This window comes from Monodon monoceros, unplaced genomic scaffold (genome assembly GCF_005190385.1).
Source record: "Monodon monoceros isolate NGI ecotype Baffin Bay Population unplaced genomic scaffold, NGI_Narwhal_1 Super_Scaffold_4, whole genome shotgun sequence".
Lineage (NCBI taxonomy): Eukaryota > Metazoa > Chordata > Mammalia > Artiodactyla > Monodontidae > Monodon > Monodon monoceros.
In genome coordinates, this window is record NW_021703781.1 from 33640205 (window position 1) to 33662113 (window position 21909).

Below are 21909 nucleotides of genomic sequence, written 5' to 3' on the forward strand. Positions count from 1 at the left end.
GTAGAGGCTGGATTCTGGAGACAATGTTGGAGTTACCAAATACCTGCTCCTCTTTTTTTCCTATTTTATTTTTTCCTAGCCATCACATCTGATAAACGGAAAAGCAACTGGGAAAATATTTGTCTGTGGCTCTTTGAATAAAGCCTGGAAATCTAACTGTCATAAGAATAACAGGACTTGTTCCCAATGGGGCCATGCTGTAATAGGAAACAGCAGTTCTGAATATGGCTAGCTCCTAAGGATAAGTCAATTTAGAGAACATCTTAGCCATTAACCAGAGGCCACACTGGGGCCTAAGGGTCAAAGCTTTACAAAAGGACCCACCTTTAGATCGCAGGCTTCAGGAATGTCCACGAGCTGACACCAAGACCAGCCCAAGAGTGTCCCTGTCAGTATGCATACCTGAGCCCTACTGACTGACCTTATTGAATTAGACCCTGACCATAGGTTAAGGATCGTTGTCAGGGCCACATGCATGATGGTGTCCTTTGGTGGAAAGGGCTCTGGAACCAGACAGTCATCATACAGAATCCCAAATGCACCATTCAATAGCTGTATGACCTTGAGCAAGTGATTTAACCTATTGAGCCTCCCTTTTCCCATGTGCAAAATGAGGATGGTAATAACTGACATACAGGGTTGTTGATGAAGATAAGGATGTTAACAAACACAAAATGCCCTGACAAGTTCTTGGCCTCCCCATAGAAAAGGAAACCAAGAAAGAGGGAGGTCACTTCTGGAGGAAGACACACTTATCCCAGGGACAGTCACATGACTGGTGTGCCAGCTAACAGTGCTGTGCACTGATGACTGGGGTGGAACACAGCCATCCTCTTGGGTGAGGCTGTTCCAGTGTGGCTCTGACAGGTGTGCCCACACCTGATGCCTCCCAGTGGCACTGAGTAAGTCCTGGGTTCCAGCTGCCCCGGCAATGCCCTGGGGGCACTTCACATTGGCTAGTGTTAACCCCAGCCCTCGCAAGGGAATAAAAGGGACAGACAAGAGTGGGAGTGGGTCGGGATGCAAGGGAGGAAAAAGGAAATAAGTTAGAAATGTCAAAATAGAGCACTTTTGGAAGACTGGCAATAGAGAAACACTGGCTATCCAATTTGGAGGAGCCGCCCTAAAATAAAGCCAGCACTACATATTTGCCTTAAGCGGTACATAGAATGCATCCTTCCCCCAAAACAAAAGAAACCTATAAAGACGATGGCAAAGCCCAGAGGATCAAACTTCCCAGGGACCATGGGGGACTCTGTCAGGCTCTGAAGAAAGGGGAGGCGGCTGTCATGTCCCTTCTCCTAATCACCAGCACAACCATCCACAACCCGAGGGAAAGGGACAGTTACCTCGCATGTCTCCCACTGGCCCGTGTAGACGTGGCGCTAATAAGATATGAATTTATGGACAAACCTCGAAAAGTGGGCCTTGCAAGCAGTTACTATCAGATACTACCTGCAAAATTATAAAATCAGCCACCCCAAGCTCTTTCAGCCATAGTAGCACTGAGCCGATGAAGAAACACACATCATAAAAGCATAAATTACCTGCACAATAAACCTTGCATCTTCTAGTATGTGGCCATTAGAAATCGATCAGTTAATTTAGGAGCAACGGAAGGCCACAGGGCTGATGAAAGCCCGTGCCAGGAAGCACTTTCTAGAGTCAGCTGTGTTAATAGCTGGCTAGGGTCACCAGGCTGCCTTGGTGGGTGCTTCCTGAATGGATGTGCGGGCAGAGGGCATGGCATCACAGGCCACTCCCGTGTAATGTCTGCAGCGTGGAGGTGGCCAGGACAAGTTACGGTGTAATTGGTGGAGAGCAGACCAGGCTGCAGTGAAACCTTGCTGTGCCCATTCCTCCCAGGACCCAAACCAGTGGAACGGCCAGTCATGGGAGAGATTTCCCATTTACCCCCTTTAAATGGTTCCACTGAACCGTGCCCTGACCAGCTGCACGGGGGGGTGTGCACACACATACACACACACACACACACCTATACACATACACATACTCATACACACACACACTTATGCACACACATCCACACTCTCACAAATATATACAGTTACACACTCACACCCATGCACTCTTATATACACACCCTCACACAGAGTCACATAACACACATACCTTCAACCTCCTGCAGGAAATACAGCCTCCATCCCCTCTGCATTCCTTTGCCCACCCCCTCTGCACCCCATTTTCTAACCCGCCCTCATCTCTCCGGTCTCTGACCCCTGACTGGTGACCTCCCCTCACCCTGTACATCTAATGCCTGACGCCACTTCTCACGGACTTTTGACTTCCTCCTGGACTCAGATCTCCACTCTTCCCCTGGTTTCCACCTGCTCCGGCTGAGTATCTTGGCAAGTTCTGTTTACCTCTCTCACCTGTTGTCTTGCACGGTGGAGCCCTGGAATCTATTCCAGCACCAAGGATCACTCTGCACTTTCCCAAGGGGCGGGGGCTCAGTGCAGGCCACGCCCCTCACCATTCTGGGGCTCTTACCTCATTCACAAAGACCCAGTGGCTGTCCTTGGAAGCCAGGTTGGTCTCCACGGCCTGCAGAGAGAGAGAGAGAGAGAGAGAGAGAGAAAAAAACATGACCAGAAGCAAGCCAGAAGATGGCAGACGCACAGGATGACTGCCGAGATGGAGTTTGATAAACATTGTTCCTGGAAAATTTTTTCCGCACAAAGCACGCCGTTCCCCTGGGGTCAGCTCTGGCTGCCTTAGCTACGAGACACATCATTTGAACATGGACATCTGATTTCCTGCTGTTCTTCGGAGCTCTCATGCGCCAGTCCAGTTCCAGTAGGCGTCACAGGGCCATGGGCGGGGACATCCCTCCCCTCTCTCCTCTTGGAGAATGCCTGCAAACACCTTTCTGGAGGGGTGCTCAGGGAGGAATGTCTCATTGCTGCCTGAGGCTAGAGAATCAGGAATCTGGAACAAGGGATTTACAGCAGCTTGTCAACAACACCCAGGAAGATGGCAGCTCACACCTGAGGCTCTGAGCTGCCTTCAGCTCTAAAGAACCCATCAAGGACCCTAGAACTGGCTCTTTTTTGCTCCGGGTCAGTGACCCCCATCCCCATCATTCTCCCTTAGAGCATTTTGTTCTATTTCTTTATAGCACTTGCCGTGTCTGTACTTGAATAATTATCAGCTTATTTATTTTTTATTATCTATCTCCTTCACCAAGGTGAAGGTCTCCATGAGGTCAGGGGCCACATCTGTGGCTGTCACATTTGTGTCTCAAAACCTTACACTATAACCAGCACATAGTAGGTGTTCGATATATAAATGAATACTGTTGTTGAAGATATGAATGAAGTATAGGAGGGCGAAGCAGATAGGACCCAGTTACTTATTTTGTTTCTCGTATGTTTTCATGAGTGCTCTCTCCCTTTTTTAATTGGAAATCCAACAGATTGAAAAAGAGGAGGGACTGGTAGTCTTCAAGCCTGTCCTGTAAGAATACTCACAGTTAGCACGAGCCAAATACTGCTGAGTGCCAGGCACTGTTCCAGGCCATCTACGAACCTGGGAGAGAGCTCAGATTGTAGTCCTCTTTTATTTTTACTTTTTTTGGTATTTCTTAATGTAATTTTTGTCACTCTTTTTATTTAGAAAAATACAGAAAAATTAAAATGTTCAAAATTATCCCATAAACCTGCCCCATTTTTTAATGCACTAAAGTAGCGAAAACACCCCATGTATCCCTCCAAATTCATCCCCCAGAGATTGTTCCAAATGGCCCCTTCCAGAAGTTTTCAGTCACACCTGCATGTATGTATCTACATACACTTATCAGACAGATGTTTTAATTAAAATGGGATCATGAAATACACATCAGGTTACAACTGTCATTTTTGACTTAGTGTATCAAAAATATCTTTCCTCTTCAGTACACAGAGATCTGATTCATTCTTCTTAACAGATGAGTCACAGAGTGGTAAGGAGCCTCCCTGCCCCAGGAACCCAGGGGGCTGGGGGTCTGTGCTACCCCTTGGGGGGTTGACTACTGGGCCACCCTGCATGATAGGGGGCACTCCAGACTGGAAGAGGTCATAGAATGGGACAGTGAAAACTGACGGCCAGTTACAGTCACCAGGGACAGTGCAGGTGTGCAAGAGAGGTTGGAATTGCTCTTTGCAACCTCTGAGAGTTGATTTAGCACCAAAGGCTCCTGTACTCAGGGGAGCAGATATCAACTCAATATAGAAGAGAAGTTCCTGACTTTCCAAGGAGTTCAAGATGGAATGGGCTGCCGCAGGAGCAACAAGATCTCATTGTGGAAATGCCTACATGGAAGGCAGATAGCAGGGCCATATATGGTATGTAAGTATCAACATGGAGGTTGACCACAGGTGAGGGGTAACACACCATCATGCACTGGCATTCTGTAGCCATGAGTCTCAAGTCTGGCTGCATGTAAGAACCTCCTAGGGAGCTTTTAAGAATGCAGATCCTGGGCCACACTCCTTGGATTCCTAACTCACTGGGAATAGTCATGTGCCTGACATGCTGTGTTGTTTCGGAGCTCTGAACCCTGACTCTTAGCCTCTGGAGCTGAGAGCTCTACTCCAGAATGTATAGTTCTGTGAATCTGAAGGTATAGGTGCACCTGTACAGGTGAGAGGTCCTCCAGTGTCCCTGCAGGAGCCAGCAGTGCAGAGGACCTGACTCAGTTGCCAGGACATCCCAGGAAGCAGGTGCGAGCCCTGGCTACATTAAGGCATCTTCCCACCTGGTCTCATCCTCATGCGTGGAAGATAATGATGGAAAGAATTGATCAGAAAACCCCACAGGACAACTGGCCAACTTTCCTGTCCTACTTTCCCCCTCACCAATTAGCAATTAGCTAATCTGTTAAGCCTCTTTTCCCCACACGGAGATAAAAGCACTTGGCTACAGCCTTTTCCAGAGGGTGCAACTCCCACAGAAGCTGAGATAGATGGTGAGGAGAAGCGACTGCAGATTTAGCAAGAACACCCCTCCCCGCTGATGGCTGGAGAGCCGCCAGCTCCGTGGGCAGAGCCCTAAATGTTCCCAGCCCAGTGGACGTGTCCCCTTCTAAGTGCCATCCTTTCCCCAGCCATGTCTGAGGCAGGTGGAGGCCCCCAAGACCTCCCTTTCATCTCAGAGCCAGCAAGGTAAGGGGGGGGGCAGGCAAGCAGGGGACGGTCGAATCCCAGGTCTGCCTCTGCTTAGCTGAGGGCTCCTGGGTGAGCTATTCCACCTCTCTGAGCGGCAGTCCCATGCATACAGGGTGTTCGGCGGCCAGCAGTACTATTGACACTCTGCCCTGGTGCCCCTCAAACCCCATTAGGAATTCGGAGCCCAGTGGCTCCCCGTATGCGTTCATTGCCAATGGCAGGCACTGTGGCCAGCTGTCCGAACCTTCCTTGGCACTCGAGAAAATGTACACCCTCACCAAGGACTGAGGGTGCCATATATCCAAACCCCAGCTGCCCCGTTCCCTGCTGGGGACTGCTCAGAGCGTGGGTTCAGCTGTTTCCGGATCCCCTCTGCGGGGCTAGCCCACACGACCTCGCTCATGCACCCTCGCTGGCTGCTTTCACTTCCCTGTTCCACGTTCCCACTCCCCAGCCAGGTTTTTTTTTTAATTCCCCTGGGAACACTTCTTACTAAATCATTGTCACACACACGCCCCAAAGTCTGCTTCGGGGGACCCAACCTGAGACAAACACCTCCTATCTTAAAGTTACTGTGAGAATTAAATGAAATTACGGGTGAAGCATCCAGCCCAGAAAGAAGCTCACTACGGATGATCAGTGAACACGAAGGCCCTCCCTACGCCTTCCACTCACATCTCCTGCCTGGTTGTCCTTCGATGGTCTCTTCTGAACGTGTAGAAGTGGGTAATCTCTCATGTGTTTCTTCTTTCAGTCAACAGACGGCACCAGACACACACAGCAGCTGCCCTAACTCTCCTGCACACGGGTGTGAGCCAGGAGTCTCGTCCATGCCGCTGTGGAGCCAACAGACCAATAACAAACATGCAGGTATGGTCAGCACTGCCTCCTCTATGAGTCCATAGACCCTTCAGGGCAGCACAGTGGGGCCTCCCCTCATCCCAGCCACGCTGCGGGTTTACCACTGCAAAACACCGCTAGCATCTGCAGAGGAGTGCTGGACCAACTAGACAAATAAGGGCAGGCCCTTCATTCCATGGGTAGGCAGGGAGTGGAGCTGGCCTTCTGCTCCGGCTGGGCTCCTGGTCACTTGCTCACTGCAGGTAGGGAGGCTGGCTTCCTGCAACTGGGCTTCTCTCCTGGAACGGGGCACCATGGCTGTGAAACTCCCCACTAAATAATGCAGTGGCAGGTGGTAGAGTCCTGAGCAACTTCAGGAGCTCCGCACAGTCCCTGGAAACTAGGTCTCAATGAACCCAAGGGATGCCCTCAGTGGCGCAATGCCTCGGCACAGCACAGGCAGCCCTGCTTAGGTCATTGCTGTGAGTCCCTGAAAGGCTATGCCAGACCATCAGAACCCAAAGGCCTGACTCCTGGGGTCCCTCAATAGAGTGGCAAGTGGAGAACTTTAGAAGAAGAACTGAGGAGGTAGGAACTTCTAAAGAATCATGCTGACTCCTGTTTTAGCCCCTTTTGAATAGGAGACCCAAAATGCTTCAGGTGGCATGTAGCCCAGGCTAAGAGCTGGGATGGGGGACAGAGACAGCCAGTGGGAAGGGACATCACTTGCAGAGGCAGAACTGGACATCTGCCCTTGTTCTGACACCCACATACCACCCTTTTGAGAGATAAGTGCACTGTCATAGGTGGACCCCTGTTAAAGGAAGCGGAAGGCAGCTGTTCTTCCCACACCTACACCTGGAGGAGGGAATGTGCCCCCTCGTCCGTGAGCAGCAGCCCCTGTCCGAACCTCAGGGTGCCTTTTCCTATGGCCAGTCTCATCTATGGAGCCAGAGTATAAGTGATGCAGGACACACCATCCCTGCAGGCTTGCCAGGCGCCAGGGGACATTTAGATGCTGTCCTGAACACCCAGCCACCTTGATCCCACAGTTTCCATAGAGAAGTAGAGGCAGACCAAACCCCAGCTCCTGGCTCCCAAAATGACAGCAGCCCCTAGCACTGCCAGGAATGGGATGTAGGGGGCAGCTCGCCTGGAAGGGGCTGGGACCACGTGGAAGTGAGGCTCAGTGCTAATATGCAAACATCTGGATGGAAGCAGAGAAGACAGGAGTTCTGAGGGATCAGAGGAAGCATCTCCAGCCTGTTCCCTTTCCTCTGTGTTCTCAGTCTTTCATGCAGAACCAAGTTGCCTCCATTTCCAAGGGCAACAAGAGCCTGCTTTTATCAAGCACCAGCCAGATATTTCAATACAACCCATCCACTTGACAAGCCACAGGTCTTGCTTGGTTCACAACAGCCTAAGGAGCCAGGTAGGTTCTCATCCCCATTTCACAGCCGAGGAACTAAGATCTAGATCTAGACTCGGATCTTGCGCAAGCCCCTCTGTTAGTAGAGACTGGATTTGAACTCAGGTCCATCTGTCCCCAAAGCCTATGTTCCTTTCCCTTGATAATGCGGCTCCCTAAAAGGCCTGGACAACAGTCAGAGCAAATGTACGAGCCTTTGAGCCTGGCCCTCTGACTATGGGAACAAAATGATCTTTTATTCATATCTAAGAAAGTGGCCTTACTAGCCGCGGTGCCTTCCTTCCCAGGTTAACTTATCCTCCTAAGTATGAGACCATTGTACCACTTGCCGTTCTCAAGTCTGAGGCTGTTTCACTTGATCTTGGCCTCAAGGAATAGTAAATGGAGTGGAAAAAACCTCCACATGCAAGCCTTCCAGGAACATAGCTGAGGATTTATTTTACAAAGTGCAAATGCCACTGACTATTCATGTACGTGTTAATTGTTGGCCACTTATCCAGCATACCCCACCCCCACCCCCCCCCCACACTGGGAGCCTGAGATAATGAAAGCTAGTCAACGACTAGCATCTTTTTAAAACCCCAACTCTAACATTTCAGAACATTCCCCCCATGGAGCCTGGGGCCTGGCATTTTCCCAGGAAAGATACTGAGCTAACTTTAAAGACCCACTGCTGCCTTTGCAACAACATGCTGTTTAGGAACAATTCTCTCTGTGCGATGTCACCCCTCTGAAGCACGAGGGAGTGCAATGCCCCCGATTTGCAAGGAAGGGGAGTAGCTGATGGCGAGACGACGGACAATTTCAGGAGCCCATTTATAAGGAAATCAGCAAAGCCGCCACCATGAGGCCCGAGTTTCATAAGATATGCCCAGAACCACCATGAGGAACCCCATAAAGGGCAGTTATCACTAGGTCAGGCCACACCATCCTTCCCAGGGGCTGCCTTCTTGGGAAAAGGGCCTGAACTTCTGGCTCAGATACTTTCTGGCCCTCTGTACTCCAGCCTTTTCTCTAGAACCTCTTGGAGCCTTCCTTTCACCAGAAAACTGCCTTAAGGATCTCCCCCAGTCTCCCATGGCTCCTACTTCTGGCTCCATCCTCACTCCTAGAGCTTATTGGGGAATCTTGGGCTCTATGTGGGTCTCTTTCCCAGTTTCCTCTCCCAGACCCTTCCCAATAGATGGCACCTCCTGACCAAGCGTGAGGTTTCTGTTCCCACCTCACCCATCGTTCTGCTAGAGCTTCCTTGAAGCCCAGGGCCCTCACCCTTGGTGGGAGCAGGAAACTCAGCCACCTGAGTACATGTGTGTGTGTCGGGGGACAGAAGGGGGGTTTGCTGGAGCATGGTGGAGACAAGGAAGTCACCCCAGCTACACAAGGCCATCTGGGGAAGGTGTGGCAGAATTAATCTTGCATAGCTTCCAAACATAACTCTGGGACAATAAGAGGGTGTTTTTGCTGAGGGAGAGCTAAGCCTGTGGCCTGGGAGTTCAGGGAACGTTCTGGCTGGGAGAGGCTGCATGGAGGTGAGGGTTGCTTGCAGGCTGGGTCCAATCACTGACACTCACTGAACAACTCTGCCACCTGACCCGGAGCTAAGCCCTCTGCACACGAAACCTCCCTGAGTCTCACAACAGCCCACTGACAGAGGTTCTGAGCCTACAGATGGGGAAACTTACCCAAAGTCTCCCAGCAAGTCAGTGCAACCAAGGCAGCATAATCAAGCCTTTCAGATGTCAGATCCCACGCACTTTCGAGTGTATCATGCCGACTCAGGGACCAAACAAAGACAAACTCATTCTTGGCACTTTTTGTAGATGTTTAATGAAAAACCAAGAGTTGAGCTGGAAGACGATGCAGACAGTGGTGAGGCTTGGCGTGTGGAGCCACAGGGACTTCTGTAAAGTCAGGTCCTGGATTCTGGAGTTTCCTTCCACCACCCCTCCCCAGAACCCCTGGGTCAGGTGGTCCTCCGGTTGCCAAAGGGTTTCTGTATACGGAGAGCAGCTTCCAGTCCATCACCAAGAGGTGAGCTCCTCACGGGCCGAGGTCTGGTGCAGTTACCACGCAACCCTGGCAGACAGTGAACTTCAGAAGATGTCTATGGAAGAAATGAATGGTGGGTTCACACGCCTGCATATTTCCCTGGTGCTCAGTATGAGGAAGGTCAGGGGCATAAATAGGAAGCCCAGTACAGTGTAAAGGGATATTGACATACAGGCAGCCATCACTCTGCACAGTAGGTACTGAACTAATGGAAACCCACGCATGAGGAGCCCGTGTCCTCGCTTCCCACGGCATCGATACGCACTTAATTTCCAGTTAACACTGTGTTGTGCAAAGTCAGTCCTGCCTGTATTTGAAAGTAGCATCCTTTTTCTACACATCTGTGAGAACCTGAGAATGAAGTGAAGTGAATGTGAAAGGTGGATAAATGCAAGATATCGTGACCATTAGAAGCTGATGCCAACATGATCAGATTTTAGAGCTTTTTTGTGGGAATGTAATCGTTTCTTCATTTGTGCCGAGTTCTTTTTTTTGTTTTTTTTGGCTGTGTGGGTCTTCATTGCTGCTCACGGGCTTTCTCTAGTTTTCCGAGCGGGGACTACTCTTCGTTGCAATGTGCGGTCCCCTCACTGTGGTGTCTTCTCTTGTTGCGGAGCACGGGCTCTAGGTGTGCAGGCTTCAGTAGTTGTGGCGCATGGGCTTAGTTGCTCCGCGACATGTGGGATCTTCCCGGACCAGGGCTCAAATCCGTGTCCCCTGCATTGGCAAGCGGATTCTTAAACACTGCGCCACCAGGGAAGTCCTGTGCTGAGTTCTGAACCTCCTGATGAAAGTTCCCATCTATCCTGCTTAGCAACACAATAAGTTCTGGACTAGTTTAGTCCATCGATGGCATTTAAAAAGATATTACCATCACACCTGAGAGAGAGTGCTGTTCATGAGATTTGTTTCTTACACTTGCTTTGATCTCAGAAAAACTATTACGTTGCTATTGGGGGAAAAAAAGCATAACTGACTAAGTACATGTAAAAATCTGATGGATCTAAACAATTTCTAATCAATCATGAGACCTCCCTGCCCTCAGTCCTCACTGTCTACCAAGTTTGAGATAAACAGCTCTTCCAAACCACCTTCCCACTTTGTACAGAGGGCAGAAGGGCCAGCTCACGGCCTCTGGGGGATGAAGATTCATTACAGATCATTTGTGGATCCTTCAGATGAAACAGAGACAGGTTCCAGGGCTGTACAGGCAGTGCAATTGACTGTAATAAAAAGTGAGAATATGCTACATGTGGGCAATTTATGAGGAAGCGTTAATAACAGCAGAAAAATGAAATGGAGTCTGCTCGCAGGCACGATCTGTTTAATAAGATCAACTTGGAGGAGTGAAGCCAGGCAGTGCCGATGAGGAGAAACTGATGGATACTTGGATTTTAATCAATGGTCCATAATTTCCCTGCCACCTGGAAGGCAGAGAAGCCCAATAAGGCCCTCTGCGTTCTCACTCTCACAGACAGGCAAGCTGCTCTAATGGGAGGGAATGGGAGCCAGCCTTTCAAAGGTATACCCGGCCCTTGGCCACATGGAGGCTACCACACAATCATTTTGGGAGACTAGGGTGTACAACAGAACAAATGGCTTCTGAGCTTATTTACACCTGCTCTGGTTTGGTGAGAGCAGCCGCCAGTCTCTGCAGTGGGCTGTGAACAGTCTCACCACGTGGTCCTGAGGGTCCTGAGTGGTCCTGAGGGGACGCTGCTCTTGGATGGCAGGTGGCTACGTTGAACCATTTCTCAAACACCCTGCTGTCCAGCTCCAGCTTCAAGCGATTTTCAGATATAAGCAAATAAGAGTCTAAAGCTGATTAGAAATGTTTTTCTCTCCCTCCCACGGGTATTTGCGCGTTCATACTGGAGCTTGAGCCGGCGCTGTGCGCATCCAAAGAGTGGCTCTGGGGACCCACAGCATCAGATGCTGCTGAGGGAGGGGGTGGGGACCATTTGGGGCAGAAAAGTCCCTTCTAGTGCCACTGGGTCACATAATGCCTCAGAGGCCTGCCCCCCCCCATGTGTGGCTGGCAGCCCCAGAGACCAAGACCCACAGCGGGACGTCCACTGGGAGAACAACTACGCTGTCTCTGCTGCTCAATGAAAGCATCATCGTTCAAGGTTAATACCGCGACCCCTTCAAATTGTGCCAGGCAAGCCATTTCTGCACACGTATCTAATTCCTTTTCTCAACCTAAATTGTTTTTAAAAGATGGAAGCGTTTGAATTCTTTTCAAGGCAATCATGTTGAAAGTAGCAATTCTTTACCAAGCTGATAAGAGCTGTTGGGTGTAATTTGTATTCTTTTTTATGAGCCTGACTTTTGCGAGAATGAAATAAGGAGAAAAATCTCTTCTTTTCAGTTCTGGAGACAAGAACCGCTTCTTTCTCTGGGTGCTGGGGAGGAGTTCCCTGGCTCAGGAATTGTCAGGAAACAAGTCGCTGATTTGTGACACAGGAAAGCCAGGGAGACACTCTGTGCCGGGGTTGGGACAGGGGGCTGGGGAGCTGGGGTATAAACAGCTGCTCATCTTGGGGCTCACTTGGACTCTGGATCCCCTGAAAGTGATTCAGAGTCCATGGGTGGGGCTCCGAGGTCTTGGGGAGTAAGGAAGAAAGGATGTGGCAAACTCAGTGAAAAGAAAAGAGGGAGGAGGAATCCACAATATAAATTCTCACCAAATACAAAGCCTCTGTAGAGTTGGGGCCCAGGCCTGGGCATGGCCAGGAGCTTAGTTTTTACACGAAGTCCTCTGAGCCCAACAGTAAAGCCATTGTCACTCCGCACTGTGCTGCAGAGTAGATGGAGAAGCCAAATACTCGTGTGCTTCATCCTCGGGGGTGTGGCCCACCTGCCTCGCCCTCCACCTTTACTGCCTGCACAAAGGACCTGGAAAGGCCCTACCCACGGGGTGGCATCATTTGGAGAAAAAAAACTCTCTGAACACAAGGCTTCCAAGCTCAGTACCTGGAGTGGAAAACACAATGAATTTACCACCTATCACATCCTGCAACCTGCCTTGATCTGAGGCACCCACTGGTTCCATCTACTGATCTTGGTATTAGGCATGACCTTGACCCCCAGGGCAATTTTAAACTTTAAGCCCTCCAAACATTCCTATTCCTGTGGGTGTGTGCATACACAAATATATACATACACACACATAAATAGTTGTACTTCATTCGCTTTGTGGGGGAAAACGGGGCACAAATAAAAAGAATATTAATGAATCAAAAAACAAAAATGCCCAGCACAGTCATTATTGTAGCTCTCAAAAATTCTTGCCTCAAATCCACACTCCTCTTTCCATGACTCTTCATATGGCCTCCAAGGTGCTTATTCTAAAATGTAAACCTCAATCTACATTGCCGCTAATTCTTGCAACCATCGTGGAAGGTGATCATTTATGATCCCCTATTAATAGAAAAAGAAAGTGAAGCTTACAAACTAGTATATAACTACATGGTCAGCTCTTTGGAGTCACAGACAGGAATAGCATCATCTGTGCCCAGGTGGGAGAGCCCAAGGGTACAGCTCAAATCATGATGGCACGAGACAGCCTGTCCCCATGTCTGGACTAGCCGTCTGTCCCACCAGACTCCAAGGACAGGGAAGCTCATGAGGGGCTCAGCCCCTCCCCTGGTGGTCATTCAGTGTGGGCGTGATGCATCTTGACTCTCTCCTCCCTGGTACCAGTTGGCCATGGCCCAGGGAAGGGCCAAGTGCTGGCTAGTGTCCGGCTGGCAGTACAGGGCCCAGGGGAAGGGCCATCGGCACAAAGCAAGAGGCCTCAGGCTAGAAAGGGACCCACCCCATAGACCTCCTGAGGAAAGAGCAAGACATGATGGAGGCCCCAGGGAGGATAGCAGGATTCTCTGACTTGTCCACTTCATGGATTAATGAGATGGAAAAGTCAAAGAGGCACGTGTCACCCTCAGGAAAATCCATGAGCAGGTGGGAGGGAGACAACAGCAGAACACACCCACCCATTTAGCAAGCATGTCCTGGGCTCCTACTAGGTGTCGGGTGCTAAGAAGGATACTGCACATGGAGATGAGGCAGTCTTGGGCCCCATCCTTGAATAAATCCAGCTGACTGGGAGAGACAAAGCCACAAAGAGAGAGAATTCCACTAGACCAAGGGAGAAAGTGCAGTGATAGAGAGGCTTTCAGTGAATCAGGAACCAGATACCAACTCTTGCCTGGCAAGTAGAAGCCCCCTGCTGGGGGTGGGCAGTGGTGGGATGGGAGGGTCTTCCAGTCTAAAGAGACAGCATGTATAAGCCTGGAGGTGAAAAGGGGCATTCAGTTTGTTAAGAATGGTGGCTGAGTCACATCTTCACATCTTATGAATAAGGATTTGGTTCTAAGGTTATTAGGTGAGGCAAAAATCAATTATAATCAAAATTAGCCATGGAGGTTTCTTAGCTCATGGATATAGTACAGAAAATATAATTTGTATAAAGAACCCTGTAGCCGATCCTCCAACCTTTATTAATCAATGTTTTTCCACGGTGGTCCTCAATTAAAGCTTCATTTTATTCCCTGAGTGTATTGACTAACTCATCACCCACCTGCCCAGTCCTGGAATGCCATGCACCCTACCCTGCCCTGTCACGCCACTGCGCTATCCAAATGGCCAGACCAGAACCTCTTCTTGCCTTGCAAGTTAGTATGGTATATGTATGGTCAGATCTGCATTCCAGAGAGGTCAGACTGGCCATGTGGAGAAGCCCTTGAGACCACACACCCATTCTTTCCAGCAGGTTCTTTCTCACTATGTGAAGCTTCACTGTGCCCAGGGCCTGTTGGTGAGGCAGTCATGGCATTGTCTGGCCCAAGAACCTATCAGCTGGAGTTAAATGTGCATGTGAACCATCCTCACTGTTGGTCATGCTGTGGCTTAAAATCAGGGGTGTAAGGGTCAGTAGCATGAAGCATGAGTTATGGACTGAAATACTGCCAGGTCCCAATCAGCAGGGCCTTATGCTATGCAGTGGAGCCTGGCTTTTACCCTGTGAATTGGGAGCTTCCAGATTGTGTTCTATGGAATGGAAAAGGCTTAGGAGATGCTAAGTTCTCCTGTAAAAAAAAAAGTCTATGCTGAGAAAGTTTGAGATATACTGTATTTATATCCCTACCTTGAAGAATCACAAAAGGACACTAACAGAAATGTCCTCGGAATGTTATGGGGTGAATTGTGGCCCTCCATATTCATATGTGAAAGCCCCAATCCCCAGGACCTCAGAATGTAATTGTATTTAGAGGCAAGGTCTTTAAAGAGTTAAGTTAAAATGAGGCCATTAAGATGGGCCTAATCCAATTTGACTGGTGTCCTTATAACAAGAATAAGAAACATGAGGGATGCAAGCTCACAGAGAAAAGGCCATGTGAGGACAAAGAAAGAAGGCAACCATCTACAATCCAGGAAGGGAGGCCTCAGCAGAAACCAACCCTGCTGACACCTTAATCTTGGACTTCAAACCTCCAGAACTGTGAGACAATATTATGAAAACACTGTTCCCTACTAAGCCAAGTAGTAGACTGTGATCATAGTATTTTCTTGGTTATACAACTTCTGCTTTTCTTGTATTAGCAATTACTTTTATTTGTATTTATACAAGTTCTATAATATATTTGTCCAAATGCTCAGCCATACAAAAACAACTCTCAGTTCCCTTTCGCCCCAGAGACAGCCTCTCAGAGCCCTCTCTCCCCCGCTCCTGTATGGATCCCTGCTCTCCAGCTGGATGACCAGGGACTGCCCTGAGACTTTCCTATCTGTTCTGCTGGCTGGAGTCTCTATACTTGTTATTACTTACTTCTATCTTTTTGGTTTTTATTTTCTTCTTCTGAAGTTCATCCTACAGCATCTTCCTAAGAAAAGGTGCATGGGCTGTACATTTTTGAGTCTATGCATGTACAGAAATTTCTTAAAAAAAATTTTCTATCACATTGATTGATTGTTTCACTTAGACATAATAGGGTAGTACTAACTCATCCACAAAAATAGCGCTTCTCCGGTATCTTCTTGCATCCATTATTACTCCTAAGCATCCCTATGTCACTGATTCATGTGCCCTTTATGTCACCTGCCCATCTTCCTCCTCCCCTCCTCCTTTTCTTCGTTCTCCCTCTCACTCTTTCCCTCTCTCTCTGCATCCCTTCTTCTCTCTCCATGGTGCTCTGAAACTTGCCATTGAAGTACCTTGAGGTGGGGGTTCTTTTCCTTTATTTTGGCTAAGAGATAAATGGTTGATAGGACTTTTTAGTCTGAAGACACATTCCTTTTGTTCCAAAACATTTTCTTGTCTATTTCTTTGATATGTGCCTTGTCTCCATTTTTATCTGTTCTTTCTCTAGGATTTCTGTTAGAATATTGAACTTTCTAGACTAAACCATTCATTTTTCTCAAGTTTACTCTCCAATTTTATACCTCTTTACTTTGGATCTTACTTTCCTCAACTCCAATACTTCTGTTGGGCTTTTAAAAATTCAGTTAATTTATTTTTTTGCTTTCAGTTTCTATTTTGTGCTCTCTGTTCTTCTACATAGCTTCCTGTTTATGTCTTAAGCAAAAAATATTTTTAATCTCTTTAAGATTATCAGTGATATGGTTTTTCATGTTTTCTTCTGTTCCCTAAACTAAGTTTGGCCCTGGATTCCTTTTTCATATCTGTTTTGTACTCTCTCTTTCATATAAGAGACATTCCTCAAATGCATAATAATCCCTGGTTGTTCTTTCATGTTTAAACTGGGGCATTTGCAGCATCATGGATGCAACTAGAGATTATCATACTAAATGAAGTAAGTAAGAAAGAGAAAGACAAATACCATATGATATCACTTACATGTGGAATCTAAAATATGACACAAATGAACCTATCTATGAAATAGAAACAGAATCACGGGCATAGAGAACAGACTGGTTGTTGTCAAGGGGGCGGGGGAGGGATGGAGTGAGAGGTTGGGGTTAGCAGATGTAAGTTTTTATGTAAAGAATAGATAAGCAATAAGGTTCTACTGTATAGCACAGAGAACTATATTCAATATCTTTGATAAACCATAATGGAAAAGAATATTAAAAAAGAATATATATATATATGTATAACTGAATTACTATGCTGTACAGCAGAAATTAACACAACATTGTGAATCAACTATACTTCAATAAAAAAAATAAAGTGGGGCATTCAAAAGCTCACTGAAGGGCATGAATGTGGCTTGTGGATGGATGGATTGGTGGGCTTCCCTGCTTTTGCATTGGAAGACACCTCTCTCCTCCACAATTTCAGCTCCTGGAGGTCTTTTCTCCAGTTCAGGTTCTCCAGAAAAGATTCTTCCAATAACCTGCCTGAAGGGTATCTTCCAGCTGCTGGCATTCTGAAATCAGGAAAAGGAAGTAAAGGTCCTACTACTCTCCATGCAAATCTCTGCTTAATTTCTGCTGGTTTCTGCCACCTGCCTCGTCCTACTTTCTGGGGCCTCTGGGTTCTAAGGCTTTGAAGCAGGTAGAACCAACTCACTTCCCATGAGCATCTTTATCATCAGGCACTGAGGCTGTAACACCCTTACCTCAGCTGAATCAGTTACCTTTCCTCCACCCACTCTCTACTTTCCAAAAACTAGCCCCAAGATCTCACCAACTGTTGTCTCCTCCCATGTAGTCTTGTGGGTTTTTAACATTTAACTTTACTGTCATTTAAAAATAGTTTGAGGGAAAGAGGCATTAAACATGGGCAACAAATCAGAATTGTCTCATCAATCAGAAATCAATAAAACTGAAGTCAGTCAGAGGTTAGTAGGTTCATTTTATGCTCAAGGTAACTAGAGTAGGTTTTTGTTGTTGGCAACTGAGCACACTGACTGATCCAAGGAGGTTGTAGGAGGGCACAGTAGGGATGAGCATGGCCTGTGCCAGGGCTTATGAAAAAGGGCAAGTTGCAGGCAAAACTAGAATTAAAAGGAACATCTTTTTTTCTGCAGTTAGCCTGGAAAGCTAGCTGATAACCCAAACTCCAAAACTTCTCATGAAGAACTTACTTTCATAAGCTTTGGGAGGGTAAGACTGCCTACCCAGACTTTGGGATGAGAGAGGGACAGCTCTCTTCTCTGCTCTTATCTACAGCCCCTGGAGGCTGTTTGGGGCAGTGTGCTCTTTGGGCGATCATGCAACTGCAAAGGTACAATTTCATAGAGAATTCTTGATCAAACCCACAAGCACATTTTGGGCTCATGCTCTGTTTATCACTCCTAGAGGGGAAGGATGTCAGATTCTTCTCCAACAACTTCATTCCACAGCCCATTTAAATGACCATACATCAGGCAACCCAAGGTAAGGAGACCATCAGCAACCTCAGGAATGACATGCTATCAATCGGATGTGCGTGAGATTTGGGGATTTATAATAGCCTGTTTGAAGGAATAGTTCAAACATACTGGCTCACTTTTATCAACACACCTCTCTAGAAGAATGAAAGATTTAAGAATCTGTAGAATTCAAGAATCTGGACTCCTTCAACATAAATCCAGGCTGAGGGTTTCCTAGGCATGTCCTTGACGCTGAAGGCAACAAGGGAAGCCATGGACGATGTCTCTACCCCATTCAGACCAGTTCTGTTGGGAAGAGAGGTATGAAGAACAGATGTGCATGCAGCCTGTGGATGGATGAGCTGTCTCGAGGGGCCTCCGACAGGGAGATGTGAGAGCAGATGTGGGAAAGGCTTCTTGGAGGGACTGGGCTGGAAAGGTGAGAAGGTTCGGATAGACTCAAAGCAAGAAAGAAGTCGTAGGTAGGAAGAGTGAAGATGAGCAAAACGGTGAAGGCAACAGAGTGCAAAACATGCCCCTGTCCTCAAAAATAACAATAAGGATACAGACAAATGGCTCTGAGTTCAAAGTGCCCACAGTATGCCCCAAAATAGTGGCTTGAAGTACCTCTACTGACAGAGACAGAAAACACAAGAAAACCACAGCAGAGATAGTCGCTCACCTGGAGCATGTTCAACCGAAAGGATGTACCACCAGGCCAGGGATGGGTCCAAGCTAGAGTCTGGGCAATACCTCTGAGAGCCTAGATTCACATGTGTGGCCCCTGCACCATGCACATTTCGGGGTGTGTGTATGTTTCCCTCTGGGGCTAAGATTTCTGCAAAGCCTAAACTTAGGGTTTCTTTTCTGTCTCTCGTACACAGTACGCTGTATTTACATTAACAAAATCATATGTTCTTCTCAGAAAAAACCACTTCACACATCACTTTCTGCACAAGTATGATGAAGAGTATTTCTTTTTTTCTGAAACCTTTTCTAGTAAAATATTTGTGTGTCTTTTAGAGCAGAAAATGCAGTTAGTGTGAACAGGGCACTGAGAAAGCCCATCCTGGCCTGGATATACACAGGCAGGTGGGAGGCCAGTGAGGCTGGCTGCGGTCACTGGCCAGGCCTGGGCCCGAGTGCTAGGCAGCCTACCTGTTGCAGGAGGGCCTGGTGGGAAGGGGTTGTGCAGAGGCTCCTGTAACTCCAGGATCTGGTTGGCGAACACTGGTCTCCACCCACAACTAAGTCCTGGGGACCGTGGTTCAGATAAAGCCACCTTGGAACTTTAAGGCTTCCCGAGTCTTTCTGGCTATGTTCACAAAGATGAATTCTAAAGTGAGTTCACGTCATGGAGAAAAAGGTTGGGTGTAGACATCAGTGAAGTGAGTTTCCCAAAGCCTAGAGGAACTGCATCTAACACTGAGTGTGTGCCAATATCATGCTGAGTCCTGGCCAAGCGCTGTACATAGATGACCTCACTGGATCCTTACAACAGCCGTCCCTCCTGGCGGTACCATCATGCCTATTATTAAATGTGAGACAGTTGATGTCACGTGACCCACCCTAGTTCACACAGGAAATAAGAGACTGAGCCAGGAGAGGATCCCAAGTCTGTTGGTGGCCAAAGACCCCCTCAGTCGCTTCCCAAAGGAAACCGAGGCAGGGTGAGAAGCCCCGGAAGAAGGCTGGAGAGCCTCAGAGACAGAGTTCTGACCTTGGAATCACAAATATCCTTCCACAAACCTGCCCCATTGTGGGAGCACAGGGAGCCCTGAGAAGGATGTGTGGGGCAGAGTGTCAGCCTGGATCCCCACTTGCCCAAGAGCTGCTTTAGAGTGACCAAAAAGTGGCCATCTGCCAGGCCCAGTATGGATGGACCACAACTCAGCACATCTACCTACTAACACTGGCCAAGAGCTGCTGGGACACCAGACGCTATTCGTCATGGCCAATTACACACAAAGCAATATCGATGCACCAGGGACTGTACTAAGTATGTTCCATGTATCGATTCCCTTAATTCCCTCAGCAATCCTACGACGTAGGTACTATTATCAGCCCCATATTATAGATGAGTAAACTGAAGCACAGAGTGTTTCTTTAACTTGTCCAAGGTAGCAGAGCTAGACAGTAAGTAGAGGCCCAAATCCGAACCCAGCAATCTGGTGCCAAAGCCCAGACTTTAACCATTCTGTACACTACATCTCCTATACCAAGAACTGCTCTGAGTTTTGGCATGCCTGATAAATACCCACAAAGGCCTGTTCGGTGCCAAAGCCGCTGTGTGAGCCGGGAATATGAACATAACTGAGGTCATGCCTACCTTTCAGGATCCCACCATCTTCAACACAGACACATAACCAGGTATAATGAGGTAGGGGCTCTATGGAGGGGAAGGATGCACAGGGCATTAGGGGAGCATATTGAAGGGCACCTGACTCAACCTCAAGGAGTCAGGGAAAGTTTCCCGGAACAGATGATGCTGGAGCTACATCTTAAAAAGGAAGCAGAAGCGAGCCAGCAAGACAACCTAAGAAACACCACTTTTTAATTCTTCCAAAGCTTTTAAGCTCTTCCTTGTGCCAAGTCAAATCCCTAGGAAGCTCCGAGTCTGGGTGATATCATTTTGGCTTTCCACAGAAAAATCTGCACTGAACTGGAATATCACATTGTTTACGCCTTTGGCTTTCAGCCAAGGATGATATAAGAAGCAGCCATGTGAATCACATTTGCATTGTTTGTAAAACCGCAAAGCAAAGACACTATCCATTATGTGCTTCTATGTCCCTTATCTAGAGACGCATGTGATAAATGTCTCCCAAAGAACTAAACTCAGAAAATAAGAAATAGAAGCCTCTCTCCCAATGGATTGGTGGTGTTCTTTGTAGTCAGCATCGAAGGCTATGTATTCTGTCAGGTTCTGTTTTTGCCTCGCCTACCACGAAGCTCAGAACTGAGGTCAATATTAAAAGCTTCCCTTAGCCTAGGTTTTCTGGCCTAAAGGTCCCATTGCCCTTGGTTATTTGGCTCTTAACATTGTAACTTTGTTTTAATGGATTGAGGGTTTTATATTGTTTTGTAACTAGATTTTAGTTATCGATACTACGGTGACACAGTGCAGCATAGGGAAAACAGCTGAGTAGGCTTGCCTGACACTCACCAGCCACCCTACTCCCCACCTCATTGACACGTACGATTTCCCATTATTTTCTTCAAACCCTGAGTGTCCCTTTATACCCAGAAGGGATGAGTACAGATCTGCAGTCAAATATGAAAGCGTCAAAACAGCCCCCATCTGCCACTTGGGGGATGGGTCCTCTCAGAACAGAAGAGTTGTGCTTCACAGTTCTCCAGGCATGACCCCCTCCAGGACTTCAAGAAAGCTCTGAAGACCTGTTCTTTGGGAACTCCAAGCATCAGGGCCAGATGCCGAGAGGCATTTGAGCTAACTCTGGTGAAGGGAGGTGCAGTGCCATCTTTCAGAATACGTATGTGTCGGCGTGTGTGTCTGTGTCTCTGTGCATGCCCGAATCCACCCTAACTCTCATGCTCTGTCTTGGCATGACCGATGCTTTTTTATCCCCAACCACAAAGTGAGGTTGCTATGAAGCATTATGTACATACAAGCATTGCTATGATGCATCTGACATACGGCACCTGACATACAGCAGGCAATTTACAAAGGTCATCTCATCCTCATTCGCTCTCTCCATGCTAGACTGCAGTCTCCGCGAGGGTGAGGACTGTGAATATCTCCCTGTCTCAGTCTCAGTGCCTAATGCACACCCTGGCCCTAGGAGCTACCAGACAGATGCTCAGTCTTAGAGCACGGCACTCACTGGATCAATACTGCTGAAATGAATCAGTGACAACAAACAACAGATCTGAACAGCTGACATGATATAAAGCTGAGCTGCGATTTTACTCCTCCTTTTACTCAGGTGTGCAAAGATAACATAGCCTCTTTATTTTCCAGAACATTCTTCACAAGTCTTCATCCCCACCCTTGGGCACCAGGAAAACAGACCTGTCCATACACTGCGTCTCAGTCACTTTAGGTTTAGTTGGTCTCCTTGGTGGATGCTCTGCCTTCCACATATCC

General features: G+C 47.8%; 1 protein-coding gene across 1 annotated transcript in view; it reads right to left on the reverse strand.

Annotated features, from left to right (window-relative positions):
• The window catches only part of GRID1 (glutamate ionotropic receptor delta type subunit 1), a 674601-nt gene that overhangs the window by 257229 nt on the left and 395463 nt on the right, over window positions 1–21909 (reverse strand). Inside the window, exon 5 of the mRNA XM_029245736.1 lies at window positions 2512–2565. Within this exon, the coding sequence (XP_029101569.1) occupies window positions 2512–2565 (54 nt within the window). The remainder of the gene's footprint in view (window positions 1–2511; window positions 2566–21909) is intronic.